The 21,924-nt window shown below is 42.1% G+C and overlaps 1 protein-coding gene across 1 annotated transcript in view; it reads left to right on the forward strand.

Annotated features, from left to right (window-relative positions):
• Window positions 1-21,924, forward strand: part of PDE9A (phosphodiesterase 9A) — a 153,669-nt gene that overhangs the window by 99,530 nt on the left and 32,215 nt on the right. The window contains exons 5-6 of the mRNA XM_006894049.1: window positions 6,504-6,558; window positions 7,649-7,719. Coding sequence (XP_006894111.1) covers window positions 6,504-6,558; window positions 7,649-7,719 — 126 coding nt within the window. The remainder of the gene's footprint in view (window positions 1-6,503; window positions 6,559-7,648; window positions 7,720-21,924) is intronic.

Here is a 21,924-nt window from a genome sequence, read left to right on the forward strand (position 1 = left end):
TACTGCATTACTGAATTCTATCTGCTGTACTGTTTTCATAAGGATTTTTCCATTTGAATTCTTAAAAGGTTCTATAGTTTTTCCATTTCCCTGCTCCCTTCCCCCTCCCACCTGTTTTGGTATTAGAATAGTATAATTTCTCTAAAATGAATTGAGAATGGTTTCCTCTGCTTAGATTTTCAGCAGCACATTGCATCCAAAACCAAACTGCCTCCAAGTCAGTTCTAATTCACAAGAGAACCTGCACTGGGTTTCTAAGGTTGTAAATCTTCACAGGAGGAGACCACCTATCTTTCTCCAACAGAGTGGCTGGCACATTAGCTACTATGCCACAGGACTCCTTAGACATTGTATAGATTTGTGTTCTTTTAAAACACTTGGTGGAATTCTTCAGTGAAATTAAGCTAGAAATTTCTTTTAGAGGATTAAACCTTAAAAATTTTAGCTTAAATCTAAAATATTTTCTATTTTTTTAATAGTTCTTTTTGTTGTTGTTGTTGTGTATCATTGAGTAGGAACTGATGCATAGCTGACCCTCTGGTGTACTTTTCAGAGGCAGTTAATTGCATAGGAGGAGATTGTCCATCCTATTCATATTATGTATTTCATATCACATGAGGGATAGTGATTCATGCCTTCTAGGAAATTAGACATGATATCTAAATTTTCAGATTTATCTCTGTCGTCACTATGGAATGATGTTGTTAATACTCCCCTTCTTACCCTTTTGGTAATATAGGATCTGTAGTAATCTTCCCTCTTCCTCTCCCTTATTCTTCATTTTTGTACTATATGTCTTCCCCTCTCTCTGTCATTGTCTCGTCCTCCCTCCCTCCTCACCAGGCTTTCTATAGATTTAATCCATTGTTAATCCATTGACCTTTCAAAAAACTATCTCATTGATTTTCTTTCTTTTCCCCTTTCCATTCCACTGGTTTCTGCTGTTTGTTTTTCTCACTGCTTGGTTTGGATTGATTTTGCTCATTTTCATTGTTTTTACTGAGATGGGAGATTATTGATCTTGGATTTCATTTCTTCTCATAGTCACATTGGCAGCTTACAGTTTCCCACAGCTACATGTTAATATGTCATATTTTCACTTTCATTATGTGTAATGTATTTTTATGTCCCTTGAGACTTCCTTTTGGGACCTGTAAATTATTTACATGTGAATTGTTTTATTTCCTATTATTAGAAATGTTCCTTTTATCTGTTTATTATTGATTAGTCAGTTGATTATCTTTTGACCAGAGAACATAATCTGTATGACTTCAGTTCTTTTTTAACTTGTTCTCTTTATGGCCCAGGACATAATCTAAATTATGTATGCGTTATAGGTTCCTGAAAGAGTCTATATTTTGTTGTTATTGGGTGGAGTGTTCTATAAATGTTGCTTATATGAGGGAGTTCTAAATTTATCTCAAGAGTTAAACTCTTAAAGGATATGTTATACATTACTTTTGCCAAAGAGTCAGAATAGATAATCTGAAATTCTGCTGTGTCTTCATCAGGTTGTCAGATGCCATTCAGTCGACTACACCTCACAGTGACTCTGTGAACAACAGACCTGAATCTTGCCTTGTCCGGCACCACCCTGTCCCTCTCTGATATGCTCACGCCCATTGTTATAGTCACTGTGTCAACCACCTCATTGAGGGCCTTCCTCTCTTTCTCTGACTCACTACCTTTTCCAGCATGATGCCTTTTCCAAGGACTGGTTCCTGACAATATGCTCAAAGTATATGAGACAAAGTTTAATCATCTTTGCCAGTGAGGAACACCTTGGTTGTACTCCCTCCAGCACAGACAGGCTTGTTCTCTTGACAGTCCATAGGATGTCTGTTACTCTTCTCTAGCATTGCAATTCAAAGCCATTGATTCTTCTTCAATCATCTTTATTCATTGTCCAACTTACAGATGTGTAAGAAGCTCAGTCACAAAAGGACAAACATTGCATAGGGCCACTGTTGTAAAACAGGACTGACATCGGGGTTGGGCGGAGACTGGGAAAGATGGGATAAATAATGTATACTGCATTGAAACAGATGAGGGAGAAAACTGTCTAAAAGGGATATGTGATTAGGTATTACTGTTATGACAGGAGTCCAGAATAAAGGCTACACAGTGGAGTAGACTCTTGGAGGGAGGGATTGTATAACAAGGAAAGAATTTTTCTTTCACTTCTCAAAGAAAGGAGATAATTGGGATAGGGGTGGGCAGGGAGAAAAGTGCAACAATGAATGAACAAAAACCCTAAGTCTCTGTAAACTTTCATTAAAATTAATAAATCAATTTTAAAAAGATCATAGCTTTAAATTGACTTCATTGCTCTTCAGCACTTTGGAGAAGTCCTTGACAGCATATTTTCCCAATGCAACATGTCTTTTGATTTCTTGACTGCTTTTACCATGGATGTTTTTGCTGGTGTCTCTGTCAGTGGAGTCCCTTTTCCTCTGACAGGTATGATCCTCTATGAAGGTGCAAGCTGGGCACCAGCCACCAGCTCCTCCTCTGTCTCTGTGAAAACTTGCTACTATCTGATATTTCATTTCAAAAATTCTAACAAAAGATCACTTTTCTTCCGAGACTAAAAGACACAAATGTGAAAGCTAGAGATAAACAAAGGTCAAGCAATACCGTTCTTTGATTTGGCAGGTGAGGGGAGGTGATCTCAACAGGCTATTTTAGATGGAGTAATTAATTATTTTCTTCTTAAGAATTCAATGTATGTTAGTTAGAGAAAATGTGTAAGACAGAAAGCAAAAATAAGAAGACCACCTTATTTATGTCAAACTAGCTACCATCAAGTCAGCACCAACTCGCAGTGACACGCCCTGTGTTAGAGAGGAACTGTCCTCTCTCAGCTTCCCGGACTGAGTTTTAAAAGTTGATTACCTGGTCTTTCCCCCATGGCACCTCTGGTGGATGCAAACCCTTAGCCTTTTGGTTAACAACAGAGTGCATTAGCTGTTTGCAGTACTTAGGGGCATAGTATCATAATCATGTATCATCCTATAAACCAAAGATAATTACTGTCATTAATCTGTAATGTGCCCTCCTAATGTGTTCTCAAGCCCTGGTGGCCTGGCGATGATGAGAAGCTGCATTGTAATCCCAAAGACACGTGGTTCGAATGCACCAGCTCTTCCTCAGGAGAAGGATGGGCAGTCTCCTCCCATGTGATTTTACTGCCTCTGAAGTCCTACTGGAGGGTCAGCTATGGGCCGGGTCGGACTCTGCAGCACACAACAGCAATACGTTCTCAAAAATGAGAACCTAGGTCTACTGTCAGAGACTTCTTCAAAGTCCTGAGAAGCAGTGATGTCAGTTTAAAGTCTAAGGTGCACCTGATTTGTCATGGTCTTTTCTTTTATTTTTTCTTTTTTTTTATTTTTTTTATTTTTTTTTTGTCATGGTCTTTTCAATCACTTGCTATTCCTCTGATAATTGGACAGTGAATAAAGATGACAGAAGAAAAAACCTATGCCTTTGAGTTGTGCTGTTAGAGAAGAGTACTAGCTCTTCCATGGACCGCTGCTATGTCTTAGGAAAGGGGCAGCAAGAACACTCTTTAGGGACAAGCACGGTGAAGCTTCGCCTCACATACTTTGGGCATGTTGCTAGAGCAACTTGGGAAGGGACAGCATGCTAAGAAAGATGGCTGGTCAGTGAAAGAGAAGAAGGCCCTCAACCAGATGGATTGACACAATGACTGCAGCTCGAGGAAGTCAGAGACGATGATGGAGCAGGACGAGACAGGGTTCAGACCTGTTGTTCGTAGGGTCACTATGAGTTGTACTCAGCTCTAATTCTTTTTACTTTAACTACGTTATTGTTGAATGTCCTCTAGTTGGAACCAGCCCATAACTGACCCTCCAGCAGGTTTTGGGGGTTTTCTCTCTCTTTTTTAAAAATTTTACTCTGATTTGTTTACAAAGTTTGAATACATTGTCTTTCACAAAAGATCCTTTCCGTTTCCTTCACCCCACCCACTCATGAAATTGTGCAACCCTCTGATTAACACCCTACCCTCCACCCATCCTCACTTCTCTATTTCCACCCTCTGCCCCCCACCCCCACCTTGGATCCTCATACTCATGCTACAATAATGGTTTTATACAGTATTTATCCTTGTGTGACTAAGTTAGTTCACTCAGCATAATGCTCTCCAGTGCCTCTCAACTTAGGTAGTAATTTAAAAAAATCATTGCTCCTGCGTGCTGCATAGTATTCCATTGTATGAATGTACCACAACTTCTCAATCCATTCGTTTGTGGTTGGGCATCTGGGCTCTTTCCATGTTCTTGCAACAGTGAATAACACTGCTAAGAACGCTGGTATGCAAGTTTCTGTTTGAGCCTCAGCGCTCATTTTCTTGGGGTATATTCCAAGCAATGGAAAAGCCAGCAGGTTTTCAGAATCCGTTTAATCACATGTGAGAAGATTACCTAGCTTTCTCCTGTGAAGCAGCAGGTGGATTTGAACCACGTGTCTTTGGGATTACAGCACAGGTTCTTACAGCAAGGCTACTAGAGCTTCCTATCTTTTTTTTTCTTCAATTTTATTTTATTAATTTTAATGAACATTTACAGAGATTTTGGATTTCCATTCATCCATTGTTGCATTTTTCTCCCTGCTCACTCCTCCCCCCCCCAGTTCGCTCTTCTCTTTGAAAAGTAAAAGAAAAATTCCTTCATTAATATACAATCCACCCCCAACCCTGAGTACACTCCACTATGCAACCTTCATTCTGGACCCTTGTCATAACCAATACTCACCACCAGATGCTCTGCTGAGGAAGGAGGGACAATCTCCTCCTGTGCCAGTCAGATCTGATTTGACGGTACACTCACACAAAAGTAATTTAAAAAAAAATAACCAATACTCAATCATATATCACCTTCAAACTGCTCTCTCCCTCATCTGTTTCGATGCAGTATATATAATTTATCCAATCTTTCTCAGTCTCACCCCAACCCTGATGTCAGTCCTGTTCTACAACAGTGGCCCTATGCAGTATTTGTCCTTTTGTGATTGAGATATTTCACTTAGCATAATGTCCTCCAGGGTCACCCATTTTGAATAATATTTAATGAGTTTCTTGTTTTTCAATGCAACATAGTATTCCATTGTGTGACTATACCAGAGCTTCTCTATCCATTTGTTTGTTGATGGGCACTTAGGTTGTTTCCAACGCCTTGCTATTGTGAATAAAGCCGCAATAAACATGGCTATGCATATACCTGCCCGGGTTGCAGTTATGGTTTCTTTAGGGTTTATTCCCAGTAGAGAAATTGCTGGGTCAAATGATATTTCTACTTGCAGCTTTTTGAGAAAGCACCATACTGCCTTCCATAGTGGCTGTACCATTTTACACTCCCATCAACAGTGAATAAGTGTTCCAGTTTCTCCACAACCTCGTCAGCATTTGATGTTCGCTGTTCTGTTAAATTTTGCTATTCTTACTGGAGTGAGATGATATCTCATAGCTGTTTTGATTTGCATCTATCTTAGAGCTAGGGACTTTGAACATTTCTTCATGTATTTCTTGGCCATCTGAATGTCTTCTTTGGTGAAGTGTCTGTTCATATCCTGTGCCCATTTTTCATCTGGGTTATTTACCTTTATCTTGTTGTGGTGCTTGAGTGTTTTCTAAATTCTAGAGCTCACTATCTTAATAGGATTACTGCAAAGAACAGGATGGTGAGCATCTCCACTTCCTCCCCAAGGAGCCTTGGTGGCAAAGCTCATTGTGTGTTGGGTTGGGCTGCTAATTCAGAAGTCAAGGGCTTGGGTCCACCAGTGGCTCCACACGAGAAAGCTGGGCAATCTCCTCTAGGAAAAAATGTCAGCCTTGAAAACTTGATGGAGGGTTGCTGAGTCAGACTTGGGCTGATGGCAGTGGATTTTTTATTTGTCAACATATCCAGCATTGTGAATGGCCAGGAGTCAGGAAAATAGATTACAGGCAGCCGGGGACTTGAAACTTGCAAAACCAGCCATCTAGCTGGGTTTTACAGACAAACTTGCTCAACCCAGACAGCTTCCTGTCTGTGACCTGCCATAGAAACACCGTGTTTTGAAGTTGAAATGTATCTTGAACTTACTTTGTCACGCAAATTGCCACCCATAAAAAGGAGCAAGGCACCACCAGATAAAAACCTCCCATGCGTAGTAACCTCATCCTACCTGATTTTATAGCTGGTGTCAGCAATGGAAGGGCCCACAGCCCTGGACACTCTGCTGAGAGCCGGCTGGAAATAGAGCTGCATGGGGCTGGAGCAATCAGAGAGGAAAGGGGCAGTGAGGGTCCAGAGGAAACTCCAGACCCAAGGGAGCTCGGGAATACCTGACAGCGGGGCCGAGTGTCCCTCCAGGGAACCCAGGCAACACTTTATTTGCACATTGGTGCCGCGTCCCCAGTACCCAAGATTCAAACCACGAATGCCCACAGAGGCTTGTCCCTGATGATGTCCCATCTGTCTTTTTGTTTTCGATCGCAGAGAGAGAAGAACTGATCCAGAACATGCTGACTCAGGTCGCCGAGCAGTTCTCAAGGTGCGCAGCGTCTTACATGTATAACGTCGTAATATTGAAAAGTGTGTGCTTTTTATTTTAATGCAAAGGTGGGAGCCCTGTTCCTAATCTAGCAGGAGAAGCCACATTGAGTAGGAAACTTTCTGCTACTTCTGTCCCTGTGGCAGCCCCGCGTGGGGTCCAGGAAGAGTTCACCTCTGCAAAGACCACACGCCAAGAGCGCAGGTTGAAGCTGAGGCAAGGACGTTCTCGGCTCCTCCCTCTGTGGCTCCCACAGGAATGAACAGTTTTAGAAAATAATAATAGGACAAACAGCAATAATAGTAGATTTTTCTAAATAAATTCCTCACAAAGATTCTGTGTGCATGTGGGACTTCCTCTCATTCTGCACTATCTTTTCAATGCTAAAGCAAATATTGTCAGTGTCTCAGAGCAGTTGAACAGCAGGCACTCTGGAGGCCTATTGGGGAATGGCCTGTGCTGCCAACCGAAAGCCAAGTGATTTGGACCCCTCAGCTGCTCTGAGGGAGGAAGATGGGGAGTCTCCTCTTTTCAAAAGTCTGCGGGCGGGTCATCTCCGAGTTGACTCGGACTCGAAGGCACCTAACAACACCTTAACTGAGAAACCAGAGCCATTTCCCTGGTCATTGAAATAGGGGCAACGACACAATTAAAGCCCCGGATTCACAGAGCTGAGTGCATTGGTGCCTCAAAAGAGCCTGCAGGTCCCTGGACGGTGACTTGCGCCCAGAGGAGCAGGGTCGGGGCTGGGCCCTCCAGAGCTTAAAAGCAGAGGCACTGTGTCCCCTGGTGTGCTCACAGCCTAGGTGTGCAAATGTAAGCGCTCCCACCAGCTGTGTGTTCCCCCCTTAGAAAACACCCCAAGGGTATATAGTTGGTAGAGAACATCTCATCTCTTCCTCCCTTACCCACATGGCCCCTCAAGGCATTGTAAGTTCCTTATAAGCAATTGATGGCTTCTGTATCCACTCGCCGGTAGCCTCACCCATGGTAGGCATTCCACCAACAGACCTTTGCTGAGCACATTTCAATTCTGAGGCTTCTATGCATGGTATTTTGTCTTATTCTCTCTTTTTCTTTCAATTCCTAGAGCTTTTAAAATCAATGAGCTGAAAGCTGAAGTTGCAAACCACCTGGCCATGCTGGAGAAACGAGTGGAACGTGAGTGGGTCTTCATTGCCTTTGCATTCTGGGTTTTCTGACCGCTGTTAGGATCAACCATTCAGCAGGGATCAGGGTGGGTGCAGGGAAGGTGGCTGCAGCTAAGTGCCAATGTCTTTCCATTGTGAAACGCTTAACTACCACTTGCTGCTAACCCAGGTAAGGGCAGCAAGGATCTAAGCACTTTATGTTTAGTTAAAAGTAACATGAGCACATAGTACAAGATTTTTTCAGTCTGTGCGAGTACAGAGTGAAAAGGCAAGCCTTCCCAAAGGCATTCCCTTAGGAAAGGAGACTCCATGAAATTCTCTTGAGTGTCCTTCTCAGTTCACCAACCCACCCCCTGCCATTTCACACCTACTTGAAATCTGTCCATGAAATCAGTATCTCTTTGTTTCTAATAACCATGACCAGAAAGCAGAAATCCTATGAATTAAAAAAAGGAGAATAAGTAACGTCTAGATTCTGTTTCTAAGTAGCTAACATTCTAGGAGAAGAGCTCAGTGCATTCCCTCATGTACTGTGCTCCCACCTACAAAATGAGGGGCAGTTCTTGCTGAAGGAACTTAGGACAGTGATTGCAATGAGGGCATGATTAGCAAAATATCACTAAGTAAGGAAAGGCACAGTGAGATAGAAAAGGGTTAATGGAAATCACAATTATAGAGTCGTTAGGTGCCCTCGAATCGAGCATGACTCCTAGCAACCCATGAATAAAAGATCTGAGCTCTGTCCTATCCTGCACCATCCTCACACTTCCTGGCACACAAGAGCCCATTGCAGCAGTCACCATGTCAATCCACTTGGCTGAGGGTCTTCCACCCTTGGTTGTTGACCCTCCACCCTTCCCAACATCATGTCTTTCTCCAAGAAATAGCCCCTTCTAGAAATATACCCAAAGTATGTGAGGCAAAACCTCATCCTTCTTGCCTCTAAAGAGCACTCTGTCTGCACCATCTCCAAGATATTTCTGTTTGTTCTCTTGGCCGTCCATGGGATGTTCAGTGCTCATCCCCAACACCATAGCTCAAAGACATCAATACTTCTTCTATCATCTTTAGTCATAGTCCATCTCTCTGATGCTTAGCAAGTAATTGTAAGCCCATGGCCTGAATCAGGAGTACCTTAGTCTCTAAACTGACATCATTGCTCCTCAGTATTCTAGAGAAGTCTCTCACAGCAGACTTTCCCAATGTGATTTGTCTTTTGATTTCCTAGCTGCTGATATCAGGAGTGTTGATTGTAGAGCGAAGCAAACTGAAGCTATTAAAAATTTCAATAAAAAATGTTGTTTTGTGCCATTGAGTTTACCTACAACTCATAGCAACCCTATGTACAACAGCTCTGAAGTCTACCTTATTCAGAGCCAGTCTTACTGACTCCAAAACTCCTAACCCCATTACCCCAGTTACTATATCAATCCATCTCATCCAGGGTCTTCCTCTCCTGCACTGCCCCTCCATCATTCCAAGCATGATATCCTTTTCCAAGGACCAATTCCTCTTGGCTATGTGCCCAAAGTATGTGAGACAGAACTTCAATATCCTAGCCTCCAAGGAGAAACTTGGTTTCACCCTGTCCAAGACAGACCTATTTGTTTTCTTGGTGGTCCATGGTATGTTCAAGACTCTTCTCCAGCACCACAACTCAATGGTATCGACTCTTCTTTCATCCTTACTCTCTGTTCAGCTCTCTAATGTATAACAAGTAACTATGAAGACTATTGCCTGGATCAAGCACACTTTAGTCTCTAGATTGACATCTTTGCTTTTCAGCACTCTGGAGAGGTCCATGACAGCAGTTTTCCCCAGTACAGTTCATCTTTTTATTTCTTAATGGCTAATGCCAAGAGTGTTGATTATGGAACCGAGCAAGCTGTAATTGTTACATTGGCCCAGCAGTGAGAATCTTTGTTTTCTTGATATTGAGCTTCAATTCATATTGAAGACTACAGTCCTTGATCTTCTGAAGCAAGCACTTCAGGTCCTCCTCAGTTTCAGCAAGCAAGGTTGTGTAGAAAACTAAAACAAGTTCTTGAGAAGCAAAATAGGACCTTAGGTTTATATCATTTAAATTTAAAAACCATCTCAAGAAGATATTTGATGCATTGAACACTAGTGATCAAGCAATTTGTAGGATGACATCAAAGATATCATCTATGAAGGAAGCAAATGGTTATTAAAATGACAGAAAAGGGGAGGGAAAACCAATAGATGTCATAAAAGACTCTGAATATATTTTTCAACATAAAGAAGCCAAAATGAAGAGAACAAATGATGAAGGTTTCAGAAGGTATCAAAAGGCAGTTCAGAAAGACACAGCAAAAGTACTCTAATGAAATGTACAAGCTGCTGGAGTAGAAAAGCTAAAGGGAAGAACACACCAGCATTCCTCAACTTGAAATAACTGAAGAATCAATTCAAGCCTCAAGTTGCAATAATGAAGGCTTCAAAGAAAAAAATACTTAAAAGTCTACCAGTAACTATTAGATAAAACCAGTTGTCAGTGGTGACCCCATGAGTATTAGTATAGAACTGTGCTCCATGGATTTTCCAAGTAGGAATATTTCTTCCTAAGCACCTCTGGGTAGATTTGAACCTCTAATCTTTTGATTAACAGCCACACACTCAACAATTTGCAACACTCAATTACTAGACACATCAACTGATTGCTAAACAGATTTGATGGTATAAAAAAAATGTATTGTAAATCCTAACCTGAATGCCTGTGTTATAATTCCTTTTGGGAACAATTATCTTTATTATGGTAACAAGAACAAGTTACTATAGTATGTATCTTGAGTCAATCTCTTGGCATACAACAAAAAACAAACAAAAAAAACTTTAAAAATCTATTACTACCTAGTGGATTCTGACTTGCAGTGACCCTTTAGGAACATATAGTTTGTCACCTAGATTTTCCAGGGTGTAAATCTTACAGAAGCAGTCTGCCTTTTTCTCAGGCGATTGGAGATGAGAAAGAGAGACACCCCCCCCCCACGTGAAAATTGCCTAAGAGAAGAAGCTTAGAAGAGACCAGAACCTTCCTCTAGAGATGACAAAGAGAGAAAGCCTTTCTCTAGAGCCAACACCCTGAATTCAGACTTCTAGCCTCCTAAACCGCAGGGAGGTGGGAAACCTTCTGTTTGTTATAAAAACATCAATTCACAGATTTATGTAAAAGCAATACTAAATAATTAAGGCAGTCACCGTATTTATTAACTCAGAAGTTGAGTCAGCAATATCCAAGCATGATACCATCAGGGTGACAGCATCACCCAAAACAAAAATTTCTCTATCACAAAAAAAATTATTCTGTATGACCTGCTGAATGTATCTTTATAGCATGTCTGAATGTCTTGTAATTTTTAAAGATTAAAAACTCAGAATTATGCAAATCCAGTTAAACCTGATTTCTAGGGAACTCTGGTGGCCTAGTGGTAAGGACATGCACCGCCAATCCAAAGGAACGATGTTCAAATCTGCCAGTTGCACTGCAGGAGGAGGATGGCCACTCCCCCCTGTGCAAATTTGCAGTCTCTGCTATCCACTGGAGTGTCAGCTGTGAGTTCCGACTCGACGGCATATAACAACAACGACAAAGTAATATTTATACTTTTCAAAGCACTTTACCTTTTCAAACATTCAGTTGTTCCGTTAATCTCTAAAACAGCTTTATCTACCCCACCAATGAAGAGGAAGCTAGGGCACAAAGAGGCTAAGACAGCACGTAGAAAAACAGATCACTCTGACTCTAGTGCCTGGAGTCCTGGCTGGGCAGCTCTAAGCCCCATGCCCCTCCCTGCGGTGACCCACCACCTTCATGGACTCCACACTGTCAGGGCTGGAAAAGAAAAGGATCCCCAGGCCACGTGATCGCAAGCAACAGAAACTATTTTTTCTAAAGGATTTTGAGTGGCTCTCTCTTACCACCTGGGGAGCTTGTGAATAAGGCTCAGTGATTTTGAGTAAAAATAATGCTAAAAATACTGAACTATGTGAATTCGGTGATGTACTCTCTGAGCCCCAGAGGCTGATCCAGTCTCTCCAAGGCCCCCAGAAGCCCTGCCGCAGCAATCACATCACTTCTGTCTGTCCCTGGCTATTCAAAGCTTCAAAGTGTCAGACAGAATGGGTCCTCAACCCACACCTTTACTCCAAAAGAGGCCAGGCAAAGTAGTGCAGGTATGTTCTGTGGCTGTTGTCCCGAAGTACTACAAAGCAGGGGTTGTTGTTGTTGTTGTTGTGTACCGTCGAGTCAGATCTAACCCATAATAGTTAATCGTATATGAGGAAATTTCTCATCCTGCTACAGAGAAACTGGTGGATACAAACCATGTGCCTTTGTGATTACAGCGCAGCTTCTTGCCACTAGACCACCAATGCTCTTTACAAAGGAAGGTAGGTGAGGTTTATTTTAAAAATGTATTCACTCACAGATCTACAGGATGTGAAGTACAACTCATAGCAACCCTATGAAAAAAACAAATGTGAACCCTACCCTAACCTGTGCCATCCTCATAGTTTCTTACACACTGGAGCCCATTGCTACAAACACTGTGTCAAGTTATCTCATTGAGGATATTCTTCCCTAAACCTCTACCTTTCCAAGCATGAAGTCCCTTTTCAAGAAATAACCCCTCCTAGCAATATGTCCAGAGTATGTGAGATGAAGCTTTGTCATCCTTGCCTCCAGTGGGCACTCTGACTGCACCTTCTCCAAGATAAATCTGTTTATTTTTTTGGCAGTCCATGGGACATTCAGTATTCTTCTCCAACATCAAAGGCATCAATTCCTCTTCTGTCATCGTTATTCATTGTCCAACTTTCAGATGCATAGCAAGTAATTGAGAAAACTATGGCTTGAATCAGGCACACCTTAGTCTTCGTACTGACATCATTGCTCCTCAGTAATTTGGAGAGGTTCCTGACCACAGACTTTCACAGTACAGTACATCTTCTGATCTCCTGACTGCTAGTACCAAGGATTGATTATGGATCCATGTAAGATGACATTGTTGACAACTTCAGACTTTTCTCCATCTATCATGATGTTGCCTATCAGTCCAGTGATGAAGATTTTTGTCGTCTTGGTGTTGATATGCAATCCATAGGTGGTCAAAGTTTGTCTGGATGCTCTAGAAGAGGATTGTCTTCTCTCTTCTAGCTTCTGAAGACTCCAACTTTCCTTGGCTTGTAGCCCCATCACTCCAGTCATTTCCTCCATCTTCTCTGTGTATCTGTATCTCAAATCTCCATTTCCTTTCTCTGATAAAGACATGTGTGATTGGATTAGATCCCACTCTACTCCAGGAGAGTCTGACTGTGAGATCTTTACTTTAATTACATCTGTAAAGACTTTTTTTTTCCAAAAAAAAAGAGATTACATTCACAGGTAAATTCACAGGAATTAGGAAGAAGACATCCTTTTGGAGGATACTATTCAAGCAAAGTGACCCAACAGAGTGCATGAATGAACAAACAATATCGTTAATATCACTTACTTATATTACTTGAGTAAATTTTTGCTGAAAATTATTTACAAATTAGTACAAGAATACATCAACAGAGACCTGCAAGAAATTCAGAAGAAGACATGAAACCAAAAGTATCATTGCTGAGATGCATGGATCTTGACTAATGGCAGGAAATACCAGAAAGCTGTTTATACGTGTGTTTTATTGATGATGCCAAGACATTCCACTCTATGGATCATAATAAATCATGGATAACACGGAGAATAATGGAAATTCCAGAATGCTTAATTGAGCTCATGTAAACACATGACTAAGAAGCAGTTGTTCAAGCAGAAAAAAGGAAAACTACAGGATTTTAAATCTGGGGAAATGTGCATCAGAATCATATTTTCTTTTTTGCCATAATTATTCAGTCTGTACATACACTTAGCAGATAATCTAAGAAACTGGATCATATGAAGGAAAGGCATCTTCACATTGGAGGAAGACTCCTTAGCAACTTGCAAAATGCAAGTAACATCATCTTGCTTGCTGAAAGCAATGGGGATGTGAAAAATTTACTGATGAAGACGATAGCCATTCGTATGGATTAACATTAATATAAAGAAAAAACAAAAAAATGCTCATAAATGGGCTAATAAATAACATCATGATAAACAGAAAAGGTTGAAGTGCCAAGGATAGCATTTTTCCTAAGTCATCTTCACTCATGAAGGCAACAGCCAAGAAATGGAACTACACTCTGTGCTGGGCAAATCTGTGACAAAAGATCTCTTTGAAGCTCTAAAAAGCAAAGATCTCCCTTTGAAGACCCAAGCCACAGTATTTTCAGTCACTCCATATGCATGTAAGAGCTGGACAATTAATAAGGAAAGCCTAAAACTAAAAAAGAAATGATGCCTTTGAATTAACAATATTGGGGAAGAATATTGACTGAACTGCCATAAGACCAGATCTGTTTGAAAGAAATACAGCTAAAATGTTCCTCTGACACATGGATGGCAAGATTTTGTCTTGAGTTCTTTGACATGTTTTTCAAAAGCAACCAGTCCCTGGAGAAGGACATCATGTTTGGTAAAGCAGAGGACCAGCAAAAAAGGGAAAGACCCTAAACAATATATATTGACACAGAGGCTGCACCAGTGGGTTCAGTAGTATCTGGACACCATCTCAACAGCACCCAGCAACAACTCAACCCACTGGGTAATGCAAACGCTTTTCAGCTCTGGTGGCCTAGTGGCAAGAAGCTGTGCTGCAAATCCTAAAGGTACGCGGTTCGAGGCCACCAACTGCTCTGTGGGAGAAGAATGGGCAATCTCTTCCTGTGTGATTAACTGCTTCTGAAGACCCACTGGATGGTCAGTTATAGGTCAACTCCAACTCTTTGGTACACAAAAACAACAACTACCCTAAAGATTAAGAGTTCAAACTCACTCATTGACAGTGCAGAAGAAAGCCCTAGTGGTCTGCTTCCAGAAAGATCACAGCCACAGAAATCCTCCAGAGCACAGTTCTTCTCTGTAACACATGAGGTCACCATGAGTTAGAGTGGACTGTGCTTTTTATGTAACTCAATACAGTGTTTGGTATTTCCATTGTTCGCAGTGGAAGCCTAGCTCAGTCACCCACCAAGCCCTTTTAAAACACAAACGCACTACCATCGAATCAGTTCTGACTCATAGGGACTCTCTGTGGGTTTCCAGGACTGTAAACCACAACTCAATGAGGCTGCAGAACACCAGGTGGGTTTGAATCTCACCACCTTTGCATCTGGGGGAGCACCACATCTCTAAAGACTACAGTACCAAAACTCCTCACCAAGATCCACTCACACACACTCTCATTGCCATCAAGTCAGAACTGACACTTAATGACCCTCTATTGGGTTTCTGAGGCTATAAATTATTCTAGAAAAGATTGTCCATCTTTCTACCTCTTAGTTACAAGATCTACAAAATAGGGAGTTTCCAAACTTAGCAAGGAGTTCAGCCAAAGAACTGCCATTCACCAAAAATCATTCACGATTTATATTTTATAGATGCAGAAAATCTCAGAATCACAACAGAGCATGCAAACGCCTGGGGGCAGCAGGTGCCTGGCTGCTGAGAGCTCACGCGTACTCCACACACCCATGTGTTCATACTCATACAGACAAATACGCGTACTCACACCCCCAAATGCTTATACCCACATACAAGCACACAGAGAGACACATGTACGTAAGCCTACATATATACCTTACATGCAGATATATTCACATGCACACATAGAGGAATGCAGATACATGCAAATATGTCAGCATGCATATAAACACACATACATACACATATGTACATGACATGCAAATATATACACACTCCATATGTACACGTTCCTAGACACACATGTAAATACACACAGACATATAGACATATATACCCACTCAGGGCTTTGTTTGGGACATGTGAGCTATGTGGTCCAGGGAGCTCTGGTGGCCTAGCTTGTAAAGATCTGCTCTGTCAACCCAAAATCAGGTAGTTCAAATCCAATAACTGCTCTTCAGGAAAAAGAAGCATAGTCTCCTCCCATATGATTTACATCCTTTGAAAACCCACTGGAGGGTCAGCTGTGAGTCAGTTCAGACCTGATGACAGTGAGTTGTTGTTGTGCACCCATGATTAGCTGTTTTTTTCTCTTCTCAGAGATGAAGAGGCATCCATCTGGAACTGGCCATCTTTAAAAACACTTTATACTGTCCCTTACTTGTTTTAGATGGAATTTTGTGCATATTCTTTGACCATCTCAAATATCTGATTCTTTGTAGCCAAATATAAATTTAAATACCAATATAAATATCTCCATTTGCTTTCCAAGTTTCCCCTCTTCTTTGTGTAAATTCTCTGCCTGCTTCCAGGAAACTGGGATTTCCCTTAGGTTAGAGGTCACTTCATAAACAAACACGCCCGGCCTCACTTGGCTTCCTGGTTGCAAGGTGAAGATGCGCTGGGCAGTTCACTCGCTCCCTTCCTTCCTTGTGGGCTGATCTGGCCGCTGGACACACGGCAGGGCTGGGCCACAGGGAGGCCCTGCCCCACTCACCCTTTGTCCTCGTGCCATGGTCTGCACTGCAGCTGAACCTGGGGTGGCAAAGTTCAACACCTGGCCATACAAACAGTTCCAGAGAGCTGAAAGCAAGCCTTCCACTCACCAGGAAGTGGGCTCTATGCAAATTCGCTAGTAAAGTGCTTGGAGGAAGTACAGCTAATCTGTTCAGCCTGTGTTTGAAGGACTGTCATTGCTCTGCGGGTGAAGGAGCAGGCTTGCCAGGTTCAAGGTGACTTCCTCAACAGGGTGGACAAAGTGCAAATCAGCTGCCTCCTGACCACTGTGTTGCCATCCCAAAATCAGCATTTCTCTTGGGAAATCATTCTTTAGCTTTCCCTTGTAAATAGCCTGTGATTTGCAGGGACCTGGGAAAACATCTAAGAAAAGACAGCCCAGAGTTTCCTCAGCATGTTTAAGAGTCCACTACCCATCTGGGCAGCCATGGGCTGGAGTAGAGATGGGTTGGGTGAGAAGCCTCTGTTTCACTTTGAGACTCTCAGTCTGTGCCCGTTGATGGCTAAAGTTCGAGGAGAGAGAATGGCCCCAAACTTGCCTTTATAGTTAGTCACTGTCTGTGTAGGACTTTTTGTATTCCTGACCCCAGGGTTGTGTCATCCAGTGCAGTAGTAACTCCTCCCATAGCAGACTATACAAACCCCTTAATAACTACGTATTATCCATTTTAATCATCAAATAGTATGTGACATTGTTATAAGTTGCATAGATTTAATATGTATTAGATTATATGACTGCAAGCAACAAAATTAAGGCGCTCTGGTGGCCTAATGGGCTGTGCTGCAATCCCAAAGGCACACGGTTTGGGGCCACTAGCTGCTCCACTGAAGAAGGATGGGCGATCTCCTCCCATGCGATTAACTGCCTCTGAAAACCCGCCGGAGGGTCAGCTGTGAGTTGGTTCCAACTCTAAGGTACTCAGCAACAACAAGCAACAAAATTGTTTTGTAAAATCTTTCTACTTTGAATTACATTATTAATTGCATAATTAGTAACCAAACAGAAGCCTTTTCTCCCCCTTTTCTATTAATTACTCTATTCTTAAAAAAAAAAGAACTGCCACCTTTGTCATATGTTCTTCTTTATTAAGTCAGCTTCTACTCACAGCGACGCTCTAAGCAGAAGATCTGAACTTTGCCCTATTCTGTGCCAGCCTCGCGATCTCTAATACGTTCGAGCCCACTGTTACGGTCACTGTGACGGCACATCTCGTGGAGGGTCTTCCTCTCTCTGACCCTCCAACTTCTAAAGCCTGGTGTCTTTTTCCCAGGTCTGGTCTCTCCTGACAACATGCCAGAAATATTGGAGACAAAGTTTCCCATCCTTCCCTCTCAGGCATACCCGGTTGCACTTCCTCCAAGACAGATTTGTTTATTCTTTAATTTCCACAACATTGTAACTAAAATACCAGAAAATGTGACAAAACTCCAATGGGAAGTTGATTCTATAGTGTAATTAATTAATTATCATCAACGGTAATGAATGTTATTTTTAAAGTGACAAAAATCTATAGCTCTAAAACATCAGCAGCAACAAAAACAATAGCATGTACTAGCAGCAACACTTGCAGACGAAACTAAACTACGTAAACTGAAGCATCATTGTAATTGGACGATAATGACAGATCTGATTTGATGACCTTACTCACTCACTGCTGTCAGGTTCCAGCCGACTCATAATTGATCCTCCATTGGGTTTCTGAAGCTATGAGTCTCATGGGAGGAGATTGTACATCTTTCCCTCTTAGAACTGCAGGTGGGTTTGAACTTTCTGAAAGGCATGACCTTGGATTAGCTGCCTATCTTTGGTTCACATTACAGATCCCTATAGACAAAGTGGCTGGAGCTCCCTGGATCACATTAGAAGGGTCAAGAAGTAAGTTAGCAGAGTTTTCTCACCTCATGGCCTAGTTGATAGGGAATTGTCTGCTCCGAGGGGGAAAGATGGGTAGTCAGTCTCCTGCTATGCAATTTACAGCATCTGAAAGCCCACTGATAGATCAGTGTTGGTTCTTATTCAACAGCTACGAGTTGTTGCTTTTCTTGTTGAGGTGCAATAATAAGACATGTAAGCTGGGCTTATAAAAATCTGCCTTTATTCTTACAACTAATTACAGGGAAATTTTTTTACTAAAAATAAATACATTTCTGCTGAAACACTGCACACAAATGTTATAGACAGTCATTTTTAGAATCACTCCCTCTGATGGTGGTACCTTGTGTGACTTCCCCCACAGTGATGTCATGGGCCCCAGGTCCTGCTCTTGGCGCTTGTGTTCTCTCATGGGCTAACATGAGGAAGGGACTGGCTTGGGGCTGTGAGTGACCAAGGAGCATTGCAAGAGGCAGACAGTATCCAGAAGATGGGACTGGGGACCAGGAGACTTAGGTTCAAGCCCAAATCTGTCCTACCTTAGCACCTTCCAGCTGCCTGACCCCTGTGTCCCCTTCCAGCTCCATCCTTCCATGAAACATTGATTAAAGCACAACTTCTGCCATCGATGCTGTGGAAACCGTTTATTCATAAGCATAATCCTTACTGTAAGGTTTAAACATCTGGGATCATATTAGTGACATTGCATGATGCACCTAAAAGGCTTAATCTTAACCTTACCTAAGAAATGACCAGAGGTTGATCTGCATGAACTCTAATAGTGATAAAAGCAAACAGTATTTGTACATACCCATCAAAATCCACAAGTCAGGAGACCCAGTGTAACAGGGGCAGTGTCTGTGATTTATTGTTAAGTGACAGAGCAACTTGCATAGTAGAATAGATATCATTATCTCATTTTCTTTTGAATATTAAGAATGAATGGATGGATGGATGGATGGATGGATGGATGGATGGATGGAGAGATAGACAGAGAGGAGAGAATACGTTAGAAAGACATCCTGGAATGATGAACCCTAATGCTTATAATATTTTTAAAAGGGTTATTTTTTATAATGTGGCTGACTCTGACAAGAATGGGAATCCCAGAACACTTGATTGTGCTTATGTGAAACCTATATTTGAACCAAGAGGTATTCGTCAGAACAAAGCAAAGAAACACTGCATGGTTCAAAACTGGGAAGGGTGTACTCCAAGGATGTGTCCTATCTCCGTATCTTTTCAATCTCTGTGCGGAACAGATTATCTGGGAGGTTGGGCTCTATGAGGAGAAATGTGGCATCAGGATTGGAGGTAGACTCATCAACAATATGCGTTATGAAGATGACACAACCCTGCTTGCTGAAACTGAGGAGGACCTGAAGCGCTTGCTGCAGAAGGTCAAGGACTGCTTTGTTAACAAGCTTCAGCTTTCTTGACCCTACAATCAACACTCTTGGTACCAGCAGCCAGGAAATTTCAAAACTAATTGCACTGGGAAAGTCTGCTGTCTGAGACCTCTCTAAAGTACTGAAGAGCAACGATATTAGTCTAGAGGCTAAGGTGCACCTGATACAAGCCTTGGTCTTTGCAATCACTTGCTATGCATCAGAAAGCTGGACAATGACTAGGGATAATAGAAGGAGAATTGATGCATTTGAGCTGTGGTTCTGCAGAAGAGTATTGAATATACCATGTACTGCTAGGAGAACAAACAAGTTCGTCCTGGAGAGGGTGAAGCCAAGCTGCTTCATAGAGGCAAGGATTCTGAAGCTTAGTCTGATATACTTTGGGCATGTTGCAAGGCAGGATCAGTCCTTGGAGAGGGACGTCATGCTTGGGAGGGTGGAGGGACAGTGCAGGAGAGGAAGACCCTCGATGAGGTGAATTGATTCACTGATTGGGGTAGTGGGAGTAGGTGTGTCAGAGACAGTGAGATTGGCACAGGATAGAGCGGGGTTTAGGGCTGTTGTACATAGGGTTGCTATGAGTCACAGGGAACTCGATGGCACATAACAACAACATTTTTTATATAATATGCTGTGTACCATTGAGTTGGAACCAACCCCTAGCTGACCTTCCAGTGGGTTTTCAGAAGCAGTTAATGGCACGGGATGAGACTGCCCATCATTCTCCTGTGGAGCAGCTGGTGCGTGCCTTTGTGATTTCAGAGCAGCTTCTTGCCATCAATGTTTTTTAAAATACTCTCCTTTGGGATGCTCTATATTCCCTGTATTTTCTACTATGGTCCCGTATTATTCTGAATCAGAAAGGGGAAAAAAGTATTGAAAACATAGCAAATGTAAGGATGAATCTGTGAATGGCATGCCTAGTCTCTTCTGACCTACTAACTTTAAATCTACTTGATGCCACTTCACAGCTTGTTCCCTAGGGCTGCTGAAACAAACAACAAACAGAATGCCACAAGGGCTGCTGAAACAAACAACAAACAGAATGCCATGAGGGCTGCTGAAACAAACAACAAACAGAATGCCACAAGTGAGAGACTTTCACAAACACGTGTTAGGTGGGGATTCTGGAGGCTCAAAGTCCAAATCACGGCATTGACTCTAGGGAACAGAGCCAATTTCTTTGAAAACAAGATTCATGTGTGGTCTCTTCCCTCTGACTCTCTCTGTGTCTATCCTCCTCTTTTCATAAATCACTCCTTAGAAAGGGTGAGGTTTCAGACCCATCCCACCCTCGTATGGGTTCAAGCAAGCACAGGACCTTAAGGGCCAAGCCATGTTTCATTCATTTGTGCCTAAGGCTAACTTGATGGTGTTATCAGCATGGCCTTCTGCTCTGATAACATCTTCAAAGACCCTAGTCCAAAGAAGGTCATCTTCACAGGTACAGGCATTAGGACATGAACACAGCTTTTGATGAAATGCAGTCCAATCCTAACAGTCACAGTGTGCTCCCGCCGTCATGGTAGAGGAGAGCAGAGAGGGGCTTTGAACTTCACACGGATCACAGTGGCACAGAGGCAAGTCCTCGGGACCAGGTCCAACTATCAAACCCCTCCAGTTCCTCATCACTCTGGGCAGAAAGCAGCAGTGTCCCTGCACAGCTGCATTCTCACATAGACTCCTGACGTTAGAGATGCTTAGAAAGCCCAGCTTTGGGGCTCCGTCCAGGTCATGCTGCCTGACACCTCTGGGGACCTTTCCCCAGGACAGGTGAAGAGCTGGCAGCTCCTCAGGGGGTGGCAGAGAATTGTTAGCGACAGTCACAGTCAGTAGGTTATTTTGTTTTTCCTGTTGAAATCTTTCATGTTTTATTTTTAGCAGTTATTCAGAGCCAGGCTCAGTGGAAGGGAGAACAGGGTGACATCGTGGGCAGCATCCTTTTGCATGAAAATTGAGATGTGATTACAAAGTATAAAAATCTAATCTTTTTTATGACTTGTAAACCGACTGTAGTCTAAAGGCCTCTCCAAAGTGCTTCGTGGCAGCATTTCTTTCTAAATATACAAGATGAGTGCCTTGAAGTTTGACCCTTGTCAGGGATAGAAATATCAGTTTGCTTTTTTTTTAAATAATGTTTTATTGTGATTTTTAACAAAAGTTTACAGAAAACTTAGATTTCCATTCATTTCATTATTGCACATTTTCCTCCCTAACCACCTCCCCAGATCACTTTTCTCTTTAAAAATTTCATTTATTGTTGCACAATTTCCTTCCCCCACCCCCAGACGACTATGCACCTCTTATTCTGGACTATTTTCATGCAAATAATACCAAATCATATATTCC

The sequence above is a fragment of the Elephantulus edwardii genome, unplaced genomic scaffold (genome assembly GCF_000299155.1).
Source record: "Elephantulus edwardii isolate Elephantulus edwardi_28Jun2011 unplaced genomic scaffold, EleEdw1.0 scaffold00133, whole genome shotgun sequence".
Taxonomy (NCBI): domain Eukaryota; kingdom Metazoa; phylum Chordata; class Mammalia; order Macroscelidea; family Macroscelididae; genus Elephantulus; species Elephantulus edwardii.